Source organism: Helianthus annuus, chromosome 15 (genome assembly GCF_002127325.2).
Source record: "Helianthus annuus cultivar XRQ/B chromosome 15, HanXRQr2.0-SUNRISE, whole genome shotgun sequence".
Taxonomy (NCBI): domain Eukaryota; kingdom Viridiplantae; phylum Streptophyta; class Magnoliopsida; order Asterales; family Asteraceae; genus Helianthus; species Helianthus annuus.
Window position 1 is genome coordinate 171,492,543 of NC_035447.2, and position 15,347 is coordinate 171,507,889.

The 15,347-nt window shown below is 37.8% G+C and overlaps 2 protein-coding genes across 2 annotated transcripts; one reads left to right on the top strand and one right to left on the bottom strand.

The window, feature by feature from the left end:
- Positions 1–391: 391 nt before the first annotated feature.
- Positions 392–1,384, bottom strand: LOC110914633. The gene has a single exon (XM_022159420.1). It carries the CDS (start codon positions 1,382–1,384, stop codon positions 392–394), a length of 993 nt encoding a protein of 330 aa, XP_022015112.1.
- Positions 1,385–5,906: 4,522 nt separating this feature from the next.
- On the top strand, positions 5,907–7,467 carry LOC110912976 (fatty alcohol:caffeoyl-CoA acyltransferase). Its single transcript, XM_022157825.2, has one exon. It carries the CDS (start codon positions 5,920–5,922, stop codon positions 7,279–7,281), a length of 1,362 nt encoding a protein of 453 aa, XP_022013517.1. The 5' UTR covers positions 5,907–5,919; the 3' UTR covers positions 7,282–7,467.
- The last annotated feature ends 7,880 nt before the right edge of the window (positions 7,468–15,347 follow it).

Here is a 15,347-nt window from a genome sequence, read left to right on the forward strand (position 1 = left end):
AAAGATAATATTCAAAGTAAATGCATGCATAGAAATATAAAAGCCACCATGCAACTTTAATATTTGAGAAGTTGGTTTTGATTAGGTAACTCATGAAGATGTTGTGGTTGATGTCAATATCTTATCAAAGTCACATTTAAATATACATAAACTATCAATAATAATTGAGTTCCTAATTATTATTGATTTATAGATCTTGGGTTGTGCCGTCAAAATCAAAAATCATATATTTTTTTGTTATATGTATTTTTTGTAATACACATACTTAGAACATGGAATCTAATTTGACCAGAAATTAGTTTATTACTTAAAACTAAGTATTTTTTTTTTTTTGAAAGGTAAATTTCATTAAAACACAAGCCGACTCAAACCGAGACGACCAAAAGCAACATTACAGATTTACAAATTTACACCAATCACTCCAAGACGTAGACACACATTTTTTCCTAGACGAAAACCACAAAAAGCCCACCCTCTTAACTTCACCAAAGATGTGATTCAAGTTAACCTCAGAATTCTTGAATCTTGATTCGTTCCTAGCTCTCCAAACCACCCAACAACCGATTCTAATGAGACCTTTGAGCACATCTTTCTTCTTCCCTTCAAAGCCAGAATGATTGTGGAACTCAATCAAATCCTTAAAGGAGAAAGCCACTATATTAGCACACCTGCACCAATTACAAATGTACGCCCAAAGCAATGACGCCACATCACAAGATGTGAAGAGATGATCGACGCTCTCTTCTCCATCACCACATAACCCACAAACCGTTCCCACGTCAATGTTACGCCTATTTAGAGCATCGACCGTAGCAATTTTTCCCATCTCCGCCCTCCAAATGAAGATGTTGCACTTGTCGGGGATCCACTTGCACCGCTCCGGAACATAATTGACACCACGATTCGAACCACTCTCGAGGAGCTGCCTCACCAAACGAACACTGAAATCCGGATCAACAATAGCGCTAGGTCCGAACCATTTCCACTCGTCCTTTTCCTGGTTCAGCTCGACTTGAGACAACAGCGAACATAATCCCACCATTTCATTTATTTCAGCTTCCGACGATAAAGGCCTCTTCCATCTCCATTTCAGCCGCACCATATCGTTCCGGTTACCCAAGCAGCAATTGAGATTACAGTCCTTAACTTCCTCAATATTAAACAGAAGAGGGAATGAATCCTTTAGGGGTTTCGGACCGATCCAATGGTCCAGCCAGAAACTGGTCTCCTCCCCATTGCCAACCGCCACTTTAAAATAATTTTTTAATTGGATACCTTCGACTACCGTTATATTCAGCACCTGCACAATATTAGACCACACCCCACCAAGAGATCTTTTAACCGGAATGAAGTCACCATAATTCCTATCGTTGTGTAAGGCCATAATAACTCTATTCCACAATTTTTTATTATTCGACAAGAACCTCCAACCCCATTTTGATAAGAAAGCAATGTTAACATTTCTTAAACTACTCAAACCAAGGCCGCCATTCACAACAGGAAGCGTAACCCGATCCCAACCCTAAAACTAAGTATTTGACAAGTGAATTAAGAATCGTCTACTGTAAAGGTGCTTACACGTTATTGGATTATTATCTAAATTCAAGAATACTTACAACACATCCACTCCTCAATAAAAGTTAATATATAAACAGTTTTTATATACAAAGTCAACATTGACCATTTTGGTGTCGATTCTCCCACTTTTGACTTGAGTTTTTTTCTCCCTATTTTTAAAATGAATAAAACATTCAAAAATTTCCTCTGAAGTATCAAGTATCCCATAGAAATGTTTTTCCTCTTCATGGAATATGTTAAGATTAACTAATTATCAATCTTGTAATTTCATCTATTTTAGTTGATAATATAACATGAAGAACCTATTTTGATATTGCATTAATCGGATTATCTTTTTGACGTTTATTAGGGTAGGCGAATAATGCTTTCGTCCAAGCCCTTTTATCCTCGTAACTGATCCGTAATTACAAAAATCTGAAACCTAAAAATTATCGAGTACTATCACATTTAGAGTTGATAAAATCTTTTTGAATCAATATGAAAGAAGTGAGGTCCGTAGGACATAGTCTACAATCCACGATTAGGTGATGCATCTCACTATCAACCGCCACCATCATTCATAAGCATTATCCGAAGCCAATTAAGATTGTGACCCCATTGTTTTGGTCCAAGGTTACAACACACAAACACATGTTTTGATAAATCGAGCCAATAAATGAATCCCAAATCAAGACCATAATTAAATAACCAAATGAACATAAACTATAATCATAACCATGGTCCATACCTAAGTTGATGATTGATGCTTTGTTCATCTCCTTTTCCTCTCTCACAAAACTATACAAACTTTTTATGAAAACTAATGAACTAAATGATACGATGAGGTGTAAGGACCTGTAAAAATGTCCATAAACGAACCGTAAGTGAAAACCCGGACCCCTGAAACCCTAATGTCCATGAAAAACCAAGAAATCAAGAAAATTGGATTTCACGCGGGCCGCGTAAGCCATAAGGTAAGGCTACGCGGGCCGCGACAGAACAACAAATGACCGGATAAGCGTTCAGGCCACGTGTCAGACACGTGGCGGGCCTACATGTGACACGGTAGCCCTAGTTATTGACTAGGTGGCCCTCGCTGGCCGCGTAAGGTATTGTTAAGGTTTACGCGGGCCCCGTAAAACCTAAAAAGTTGCTATAAATTGCCTGTGCATGGGCTTGCTTCTGTGTTCGAAAAGTTAGTTTAAAACGTCCATATTCTGCTTAAAAACGAGTGTTAAGGCATCAAGACGCTGCTATGAGTACAGGGTATTAACTCGATCACTGCTACAATACAATGTCCGATCGATTGAAACCGATCCGATGGATGTTTAAGTGCTGCCTATATTTGGGCTATACTTTGTCATTCATCGTGAGCGTTTTGATTTCGTAAGTTTATCGTAAATGTTGTATTAAGTTACTGACCTAGTTTCGTGTGCATTGTTATTTAACTAGGTTACCAGGCTAAAATCAGTAGGCAAAACTCTGCCCGTCTAAATTTGCAATGTGAGTCATTCTCTTTTTATCAAAGTGTTTTCCCAAAACCCTACTTGTTTTCAAATTTATAGTTAAAGGGATTAAGTCTTTGGAATCTTCAATTACTGCCAGTATGTGGAGTTTTGTATACATTACTTGATACCCGTCACCATTGGACAACGGGTTAGCCAATGGGTGATCTGACCATAGTCACAGACACAGTCGAGTGACAAATACCGATTTGGGGTAATTGGTTGATAGAAACAATGTAATCACCCCTAATGCTGTAAATTATAACAATGTGTCGTTTTGTGCAACTTGAATGACTCGCCAGTATTTCCCGGCTGATAAAAATCTTTTTAAAACATGTTTCAGGTGACTTACTGTGAACCAAGGGAAAAGTGCCGCGTAGCACTAAAGCTTGAAGAGGTGGCTCAGTAAAATAAAATAAACATGTTTTGTAAAACAGGGAAATTCCTCGTGAAATTCCTTATTGTAAATTATGGGATTTTATCCCAAAAATGTGAAATAAAATAATTGGGTGTTTTCAGTTTTAAAAAGATCCTGTTAAAATTTCTGCTGCCAAAATAAACAATACCACGGGTTTCTGTCCCGCGGCTCCGAAAACGGGTAAAACCGGGTTGGAGGCCGTGACATGAGGGTTATTAGGGAGGTTCAGACTCCTCACTTCCTACATTAAGGCTAGCTAGTATGGATTGGAGCCCCAAGGGGCTTTATTACACCGATCAACGACACGTAAGCAATGAAGCTCCCTTTTAACAACCTAGAAATGCGCTAAAGCCTCACAATGGCACTCTCTATTTTTCTTTTGGTTTAAAGTTTAAAGTGAAGTGGGCCCACAACCCGTTGGCCATCGTTACTATGCTCGCGAGACCCACAATACCCCCACCCCCACCGCACTGTGCCAATGGACGAAGGGTTGTTATTTTCCTGAGGTAGACGGGGGCGCTACACATACCACCCGGCCTAAGTTACTAAAAATAACTTAGATAATCTTCGCTTGGGAATCCACCCCTTTAGTTTACATTATTACTTAACAAACTATGGACTCTTTGGGGTGAAAGAATTGAGTATAGTTTGTTAATAATATAGTAGTGTGAGTTTGGGGAATGGAAACTATGTAAAAAAAAACCATAAAACATCATTTTTATATGTAAAAAATTTACTTTTATCTAAACTTTTTGAAGCTTTTGCATATAAACACATGCAGAAGTCGTTTTAATATAAAAATTTAAAAAATTGTTTAAAACAACTAAAAAAGTACAAAAAAATCTACAATTTTTTTTATTTGAACGGCTTCTACATGTGTTTTTATAAAAAAGATCCCAAAATTATATAAAATGATTTTTTTTTTCTATTTAAAAATGATTTCTAATAATTTTTTGTACATGTAAAATTAGTTTTTCACTTTTTTATTGTTATCCAATAAACTCACCCCTAATATAGTATTCATAAATTACCTTGCTCACAAGTTGTTTTGATGAAACTAACTTGATGTGAAGTAACTAAGGACATATTCAAAGTGTTCAGTGAAATATGAATGTATGTTATATCAATACTTGTAAGAAAGTACAGAACATGAAAAGTATATAATAATCATCATCAACATACTTACTAAATTCCACTAATAAAAAAAGTTAAGGTAGATTTTTTTAAAAGGTGTGAATTATTCGTAAATGTCGGGAGGTCTAGCATACGTTTTCTTAACCGGGTCCATGCTAGAGAGCCACCTCGCACAATAGATCCCCAATTTAAACCCATCAATGAGAGCCCCTATCATCCAGACTCGAACTTGAGACCTGGAGGGAAAAACTAACTCGCGCCCACCATAGGTGGAACTTAAATACCCGTGGCCACCACTAGAGCACTAGTGATGGTTCTAGTGACAACCTTACATCTACCCGTTAAGAATAGAGAGGCTGCTTCTAGTGAGACCCCGAGTTCGATAGTAGTTTTGCATCAAGCCTTGGACATAAGACACATAACACTCAGCAATTAAGACAAAGACCGATTAATGCATGCATGCACTCCCTTGTCTTTCGGCTATCAACGCCACCACATGAAAAGTATATGTAATTCGTAAATCCATGCATGGGTGTCGATTTAATTCATATAGTATTGATATGACGACTAGCAAGCGTATTTTCTTAAGACTTAGATCTCGCAAAATATGCACTAGGTATCTAACATATGTTGTTTAAGGCAACTAATCGAAATGTATAATCGCTGCCACCACTACCGCTACGCCGCAAGTCAAATTGTCAACTTCTTCGTCATATCGCACCCTACCACACTAACGGTCCCACCCCCTGATACTCGTCTTAACCATTGACACTACCGCCACTTATAACTCGTCAGCGCAACAACTAGTGGTGTGAGTTTATTACATACACGAACCTAATTTATAGGAAATCCACATGTTTGAATTTAGTTATACTTAGTGAACACATTTAGTTTTTGGTCATTTTTATTTAATAAATGACTACATCCTTAGTTTAAACTAAAGTAAAAAAAAAAAAAAAACACTTGCTTAATTTTCTTTTTCTACATTGTATAAAATCACCATATTTTAACAATATGGTTTGACATCTGTGACTCATGCAATGTTGTTTTGTTCAATGTTCATATACCCACAGAGATATACTGGTGTAAAAAAAGGAATGACAAATGAGATGCAGAGAGAAAAGAAAAGAATGCAAATATTAAATTATGAGTGTAGGTAGGAGGGTGCATTGAATATCACCCCCTTCCCAGTGAATCTTGGGCAAATCTTTAAAAGTTATATTTATATCTACTCTCTCCTTTATATATAAACTATATGTCAACATATCTTTATCTATATATCCATACCATTTTATACAATTGATCATGATCAACATGGTAAACTCTAGGTCTAATGTTCAAGTCAAAGAAGCAGTCTTCATCACCCCTTCAGACCCAACTCCTTCTCATGTCCTCAAGCTTTCCGCTATCGATTCACAATTATTTTTACGTTTCACCATTGAATACTTGTTGATCTACCGCCTTGGTAGGGCGTCTGACAAGCGGGCCATTGTGGCCCGTGTTAAGGACGCCCTGGCTCGAGCCCTGGTCCCTTACTATCCTTTGGCAGGGCGAGTCAGGGCTCGAGCAGATGGCTCTTGTCTTGAAGTTGTTTGTCGTGGTCAGGGTGCGGTTTTTGTTGAATCAAGTGGTGAGTATTCGGTTGCCGATTTTGAAAAGGCCCCACGGTATGTGTCGGAGTGGCGGAATCTTTTGGCGTTTGAGGTGACAGATGTCGTCAAAGGGGCCCCACTGTTAGTCATGCAGCTGACGTGGCTCTCCGACGGTTCCGCTGCTCTTAGTGTTGGTTTTAGCCATTGTATATGTGACGGTATAGGAAGCGTCGAATTTTTAAAATATTTCTCCCAATTAGCCGTTGCATGCCAGTATGACGCAACGGCTGAAATAAAACCGAAACCAAAGCCAAAACCAAAACCAAAACCCGTTTGGGACAGATACCTTTTAGATCCCACACCATGCACACTACAAACGAGTCACCACCCCGAGTTCACCCGAGTCACCGACCTTAGTAACTTCTCGACTCGGTTCAACCCCGACCAACTCACTCCCACCGCTACCACATTTCACGAATGGAGAGTAAACGAGTTAAAGACACTCGTTGCCTCAACGAGTCAACTCAGTATATCGTCACTCACGACATTCGACGTCGTGTCAGCCCATATATGGAGAAGTTGGGCCCGAGCTTTAAACTTTCCACCACAACAAACCCTAAAACTATTATTCAGCATTAACATTCGAAACCGAGTCAAACCGAGTCTACCCAATGGGTACTACGGCAACGCAATCGTCCTCGGTTGCGCGCTAACCACCGCCCGACAACTAACCGAGAACGGACTAAGCTACGCAACCGAACTAATAATCGAAGCGAAAAACCAAGTCGACGACAACTTCGTCCGAGAAGTGGTCGACTCAGTGAGTTTGAGTTCAACTCGAGCGAGTCAAGTACCTGACTCAGTTGGTGTACTCATTTTATCCCAGTGGTCAAAACTAGGGTTGGAAAATGTTGACTTTGGGCTTGGGAGACCTGTTCAGGTGTGTCCCGTATGTACAGATAAGTACTGCATACTTGTGCCAGTACAAGATCACAGCCGTTCAATTAAATCTATGTTGGCAGTGCCTACGGAAGCTGTTGGGAGATATGAGCAGCAGATCAAAGCCCTGGAATAAGTCGTTGACTTTTGTGTTGGTTTTGCTGTTTAATTAATGTTTTTGTGTTTTCCGAGTCAAATCTTTTATTATCGTAAGTGAATCAAGTCGTCACGTGGAATATTGGACACGTGGAGGTGATGACGACAAACAAGAATGTACAAATGTTAAATGTCGACCATTATGCAAACATGGTAGCATTATTTATGGGTTGTTTCATGGACTTTGCATGATTATTAATTTAATTATAACAACAAATTAATTAGTGGGATATTGAATGTAAATAACTTAACTGTCACAAATTGGTCGATAACACTCTTACGTTTGATTCGTACAATATCACTCTCAACTTTTTTTTTTCTGATATCACCCTCAAACTAATTGAACTTTAACCCAATTAGTTTTTTTTTGCTGATGTGACACTTGTAAGGTGATGTGGCATCTGATTTTGTTTTTTTGATAGCGTGTCAACTGATGTGACTTCTAACTTGGCTTTTTTATGACGTGGCAGCTGATGTGACATTGGTTTAGTGACGTGGCATCCGACATCAGAAAACTGGGTTAGTGTGTGTTAGTTTGAGAGTGATATCGGGAAATAAGTTAAAAATTGGGAGTGATGTTAAAAAAATCAAAAGTTAGAAGTGCTATAGACCAACTAGTGAAAATTGGGTTTATTTAAATCAAATAGCTCTTAATCAATGTATATTTATATACACTACAAAAACCATGAATGGGAATAGTGCCAGGCAGCTGTCTTGCACCCCTTCATTGGTCAATTTTTTTTGTATTTAACTTTCGAAACTTCAGTTTCGCTAACATACATGTTTAGACCCTCTGCTTTTAAAAAACTTTTCTTTAGCTATCTGACACTTCTCCATTGATCCAGCCAAATTACGATTTTACCCCGTTTAAATTTACAGTTTTTTCATTGGTTTTGTTTTTTCCCTCCCAACCAAATTACGAATTTGCCATTAGTTCAAATTTACAGTTTTGTTATCGTTTTTTTCCCTGTCAAATTACGATTTTGTCCGCAGTGTAAAATTACAGTCATGCGATCGTTTCAGTTTTTTTACGAAACTATGGGAGTGTTGTGTTTTAATTGGTTGAGTTGGTGTAATTTTTATTCGTGCTAGGCACGTTCATTTGTCCTGAAAAGTTACAGTTTTGCCCTCAGTTTAAAATTATAGTCTTTCCATCGTTTTAGTTTTTTTTTAGCAAAAGTATAGTAGTGTTTTGTTTTAATAGGTTGATTCGATATAATTTTTTTTAGATTGTGTCATGTACAAGCAACCGAAAAACAAACATATATGTTATTAGAGAGAATTATTTGGTTTAGTGCTCCGCAACGCGTACGAGGCAAAAACTAGATAACATATAAAAAGATAAAAAGACCTTGAAAGTAAATATATTGGGCCAAGGTGTTACCCCATTGGTCCATTGGGCTACTGAATTTGTTGATGAGTTGGTTCAAACTTCAAAGGAGCCTTCACTATATGATCATGATTTGAGATGATTAAAGGCTAATATACTTACCCTTCTTTTGGAACTTTGTTTGTTAAAAATTACTCTCACTACCTATAAATAAAGCTAATCAACTCTAAATTACTGATTTGGCGACCTGTGATGTTTAGGTTTGTTGTTCTTTATTAACTTGACAATTGAAATTTAAAAGTTGAATGATTAGATATTTTCATCTTTAACTGGAAATTTGGACGCCAAGTTGAGAGAGACCCGAGCCCTGAAAAACCTGAGCCTAAATAAAAATTACCCAGTCCGCCGTACACTATGAACTTTCGGTTCGAATGGTTCAATAAAAATGACCAACTTGTTAGGAAGTCCGCCATACACTATGAACTTTCGGTTCGAATGGTTCAATAAAAATGACCAACTTGTTAGGAAACCACACCCAACGACTAACAAGAAATCCAGAGTAACATCGGCAATAGAAAAGTAAATCATGTAAAAAACAAATAACACGTATGGTTTATGTGAGTCTCTAGATGTGATTAAGAGACTTGTGCATTTAGATGCTTCCTAGGTTTCCACTATGTATATGTGTCTAGACGATTCTATAACCATAGTCTCCACCCTCAACACATGAGACATATAGATTCAATAGATGATGATCACTTAAAATCCTTGTAGCTTTATAGAAAAAAGTAAATAAAAGTCAATGTAGTAATCTAACAATAGAATGGTTGAGACCAAATATAATGAATGGTATTGAACACAATGACCAAATTATGCGACGAGTGTGGTGTTGTGTAGGTTCTAATGAATGATCACAATATGTTATATGTTAATGGTTGTATAGAGCATATATATTGCTTTTTATGAAAATATTTGTATAGAGCCTAAACATGAACTTAGAGACTTCGAGCAACTGAGCAAGTATCTAACTTGAACTATGAAATTAACATACATTAATGAATTACGGGATTGCCCCCAGAAAATAATCCATAACAAAACATAACGGTAAGTTGCTTCAACAACTTGTCTCCATTAGTGAAAAATTGTATCGGCAACAACTTTCTTATCAACACCAACTTTGGTCCTCGGCGGAGCTTGACCAAAGTTCCGCGGGGGCGGAAAGTCATGGGACCAAATTTTTTTTTCCTATCACTATGGTTCAGGTTATGTGTTCGGGTTGGCTATTTGATTCGGGTCGGGTCAAACAATACTAACTCCAAATAAAACTAAATAATCTTCATTTATTTAAAGGACATGTTCTTACACATAAAAAAAATTAAATTTGAACCCTTAAGTTTCTTTTTATAAAACTAGTTTCAGACTTTATATAAACTCACTTCAAGTTTAAAAACAATTATAAAAAAATTACTAATAGCTCCATTGTTTACGTTTTTTTTTAACTCAATACGAGAATATGTATAAATATTTTGGACAATAAACTTGGTAGAGGCAGTGAATTTTTAGGCAAAATAATTGGCGATGACGTACTATATAATTTTAAAAATTTCAAACGAAAAATCAAAAATTATACTGCTAACCGAAATATTGACAAGGACGGGTGCACCCCTGGCCCTTAAAAGTTGTGCCCCTGGTTCTTGATAGATTAATAAACTCACATAGCAAAAGATTAATAAACTAGTTTCAGAATTTATATAAACTCACACAGCGAAAGATTAATAACTTACAGTGTAATCTTGGTAGATTCAGCTCTTTACTCTGTTTAGTTGATGATTTGTTGTTCAAGTACCATAATATCCGTTGTGAATTAGAACGGAAAACATAACCCTTAGTTTCCTGATGACTGTCGTAAGGGCAATGTAAAAATCTAATTAAACTAAGTAGATAGCGTAAGTAGGGTATCGTATCCACGGGAAATTCGTGGTTAGTGTAGAAGATTTTAACTAAAAACTAAATTATCTAATTGGAAGTTTGTTTGTTTGTTTGAGAAAAAACACAGTTTGTCACGATTACCCGTTTTAACACAAAAACTTGTTTACCGATTCAAAACACCACATAGACACGGTCTTGGATTTAATGATTTTGATTAGTTATTAAGGACCGTTTTTAAATAAACTATAACACCTAACAACCCGTTTGATTATACCAATCACCCGCCAATTTACCTGTTGGGTCTGTGAAGGCTTAAGAGACTTTGGGTCCATTTTAGCCCATGTTAGGTTTCTTGGGGCCCATGATAAAAACCCTAGTTCTATCTCTATATATACCTATTCATTGTATTGTAATCTAGGTTCTGAGCATAATAAAAACATATCTAGTTGTAGCCCGTGGACGTAGGATTCACACCGAATCTGAACCACGTAAATTCTTATGTGTTGTTTATTGCTTTCGTGTGCGTGTGTGATAGTGTGTTCCGCCGCATGTTGCTCTGACCGATACTTAACAAGTGGTATCAGAGCTCGTGTTCTGTCACACACGGGTGCACTGAGACGAGAGCGGAATCATCTTCGAAAGGGTGTTACGATAACCGAAGGAAGGCTGCTTTTTTGTTCCGCGATTAAAAGCTATTCGTAACCCCCCTTGAAAGGAAATACATAAAGGTGAGGCACGTCTGTCAAGAAAGAATCTTGGCTTGAATTAATTCTAAGGCTAGAGGGTATGGTGATGGTCCTCCCTTGGAGGATGATCCGTCACGTAGGCGCCACATCATAGTCCTCCTAAGGATGGTCCATCCCACAAAACTAGAGGGTATGGGAGGATGATCCTACCCCACCACTTTTTTTATTTTTTTTTTATTTCTATGTCATATGTACAAGTATTGAAGCCTAATGTACAAATCAGAAACAAAGGGGGCCCACCATGTTGGATCGTCCTGGACATACAATTCTTGACGTTGAAGACGGGGACCGAGGGGGGGGGATGGGTTGACGCCGGCGCCGGACTGAGACGAGGTGGGGAGACGGATCCATACCGTGCAGCCTAAGAGGTATATAATTGTTTCTTTGTTTTGGTCTTTTGCCGTGATTTGCAAAGAAAAAAAACAATTGTTTTTTAATATTATTAAAAGGGTTGAATTAATTCCAAGAGAGAAGTGTGCCTGTTGTTTTCTTGGGTCTAGCAATTAGGTTTTGGAATTAACCTTGGATTTGCTGCAAGGGATTGAAGGCTTAGATTTTTTTTCTTTCTTTTTTTTTTTTTTTTTTTTTTTTTTGCAACTTGTAAAGCGGTGATTAAGTTTTAAAATCAAAATATTGGAATCGTGGGTCAATCAATTGGAGTCGTTGCATTGGATTTCTCTTGTAAGCCGACCACTTTGCATATTATTATTAAGCGACCATTCTTGCCGATTGTGACACCATCGTGAACCACTCCTACAGCCGACATCTTATTCGTCAATCAGGTTTACTCGTTTCATGTTTTATCCTGATTAGGGTTCGATTGGGTTGTTGATTCGGGTTTGGGTGTTCAAGTTTCGGGTTATTATCTTGAGTTTGCTTTGATTGTGTGGTTGGGTATTTGTTGCCAGGAGTACCGATTTGGTTTTGCTTGTCTGTTTTTTTATTAATTTATCAACTGTGATTATCAGTCTTATCTCGTTTGCTATGGCTGAAGACTGGAAATTTCAGATTGAGAAGTTCACTGGAACTGATTTCAGTTGGTGGAAGATGGAAGTAGAGGCTTTGTTGTGTCAAAAGGATTTGTACATGGTTATGGTGAAGGATAAGCCTTCGAAGATGGAACAAGCTGATTGGGAATTGAAAGACAAAAGAGCGAAGGCTGTTATTACATTGGCACTGACTAAAAGTGTGGCGTTCAATATCATGAAGGAGACTACTGTGTATGGTATGATGAATGCACTCTCAAATATGTATGAAAAGCCTTCAGCTACTAACAAAGTATTTCTAATTCGAGAGCTTGTGAACACGAGGATGCGAGAAGGAAGCTCAGTGACTGCTCACATTAACAACCTCAATTCAATCTTGGCAAGACTTGTATCAGTTGGGATTAAGCTCGAGGATGAGGTTTAGGCTCTATTGTTGTTATCATCTCTGCCTGACAGTTGGTTTGGAACTGTGAGTGCAATTTCAAGTTCTTCAGGGACAACTGGTTTCACATTTGAACGTATTCAGGATCTCATTCTTAGTGAGGATGTCAGAAGGAGAAGTTCGGGTGAATCATCAAATAGTGAGTTACTGAATGTTGGTAGAGGTCGGGGAAATAATAGGAACAGTGGGAGTCGGGGAAGAAGTTCGTCTAGAACTCGGAAGAATGGGAGGTGTTGGGGCTACAATGAGGCAGGACACATTAAGAGTGAGTGTCCGAACTCCAAGAAGAAGGACATTAACAGTGCTGTTGGGGATGTGTCTGATGATGAGGCATTGTTACTTAGTGTGGAGAGCTCTGTGGACTCTTAGGTCATGGATTCAGGGGCTTCGTTTCACGCCATGGACAACGGAGAAACGATGGTGAATCTGAAACAAGGTGATTTTGGAAAGGTACAGTTAGCCAATGATGAGATTTTTGAGGTTACGGGCATGGGTGATATTCAGTTGGTTACTCCATTAGGAACTATTAGATATATAATTAAACTTAATTATGCTAGTATGTTTACATTTGTATTATAACTTATATAACCGATATGTATGATAACTTATGATGATGGTGATAAACGGGTGGAATTCAAACTGCTATAGGCAGTTATTCTCGCCACATGGAACCGCCAAAACATCACCATATAAATATGTGAAGTCCGACAAACTGTTCCGGCACCAAGACAATTTCCAGTTTATTCAAATTGTCCATTTCCATTCCTTTCGTTTCTCTTGTTCATTACTATTCCTGTACATCTGTTTCCTGATCATCATGACTACCGAATCATGTATGTCATACAATTCCGTTGCAATGATGTTTAAATTCCAACAAAGTGGTATCAGAGCCACGTTACCAAGGAAGGCAGAAATCCAACCAACATCAACGACAATGCCCTGTCAACACTGTCTCGATGAAAAATCTGAAAAAGAAAAGAAAATTTCCCGTGTAAGGCTATGCTATTATTGCCATCAACCCGACCATCAGATATATTCGTGCAAATCTAAGGAAAATGACGAAGCCACTCAACTGATCAATCAAGCGATAAACGCCGGAATTCAGACACAAGAGAATGAAGTTGTCTACAGTGATGAGATGATTGTTACTGGAACAGAGGGTGGTCAGTGGGGCGATATATGGTATGTAAGTTCTATATTTAATCATCACTTTGCTGAACTTAAACGTGTTTAAGCGTATCAAACATTTGGTTGGGGTAGAAATAAAATCAGGGGAAAGTAATTTCTTGTTTATACGGGGAATCGGGGCAGTGGAAATCAAATCTAGTAATGAAATGTTAAGAATACAAAGTGTATTCTATGCGCCGGAATTAGACCGAAATGTGTTGAGTATGAATCAATTAACTTTACAAGGGTATACGGTTAATAAATCCGGTGACACTTGTAAGATATTTCCGATGTTTTCTGCACCGGTTATGAATTCAGTGAATAATATGAATGGTCTAACCAAAGAAGAGGAACTCGGTTTAAAAGAGAAACAGAGGGTTGTGGAATTAAGCGCTGTGAAAGAGAAACATAAGGAAACTTATCTCAATTCGTATTTTGAGGATCTGAATTTATCCTCCAAGAACCGGATTGGAGTCAAATGATTATTCGGGCAATGGAATTCCATGATTTCTCTGATTGCAAGTCACTGCTAGAGATGATGGAAGATAGTGAATTTGTATTTAAATATAAACACGAGTTGGAGGGAAAATTCGAAGAGATGTTGATGTCGCAACCCCCGTTCCCCTAGTACAACCCCAGGAACGGGCGGCCGTGACCAGTTTCGGTGGTATCCTGTTTTTGTATAATTTGGCAACGGATTTTACATCAGGACCGTAGTTAGGAAATATTTTATTAGAGTAAAATACCACACTTTCATAATATTAAATACATGGGATAAAACCCAAGTTTTTAGTATACACATTTTCATAGGGATACACCCTATTTTTATTTAATAAAATCATCTATCCATTTTAGGTAACTTTATTGCCATTTTTCCAAGCCTTCAGTGCTGTCTAGCTGGGTTCTATTTGGCTTTCACATTTTGTTACCTGAAATGCGTTTTAAAAACATTTTGTCTGTGGGAAATACTGGTGAGTGAATCCCAGTTCAATCAAGTTTTAATAAAAACCATTGTACAGTATTGAGGGCGGTCTCGCAATTACATTCGTTTCCAAGTCATACCAATTACCACCCACGGTACTGTCAGACCCGACTTGTGGAATGTTACCCCTCCAGTAACAAATTTTCTATACAAAACCCCAACATACCGACAATAATTGTATCCTTACAAATACTCAATAACTGTTTAATATATAATTAATCATGTGAGGTTTTGTAAAAACAATTTGTAAAAAGGAGATTACTCACATTGTTGTCTTAGGATTATCAGTAAGGATTTCCTGGTGACAATGTATAAATTACACAAATGCACGCGTGTTAGTATAATAACCCATTTTAACATTAGTAATACCCTCCCCGAGACGGCATTCCAACGACTACGTCGGGCAGAACCACGACAGCCGTTACGGAACCCTAGATCATTCAGGCAGAGTATCTAATACGTAT

Excerpts from the sequence above, each read along its gene's own strand:
- LOC110914633 (XM_022159420.1), bottom strand. The coding sequence starts at position 1,384 with ATGGCCTTACACAACGATAGGAATTATGGTGACTTCATTCCGGTTAAA.
- LOC110912976 (XM_022157825.2), top strand. The coding sequence starts at position 5,920 with ATGATCAACATGGTAAACTCTAGGTCTAATGTTCAAGTCAAAGAAGCA.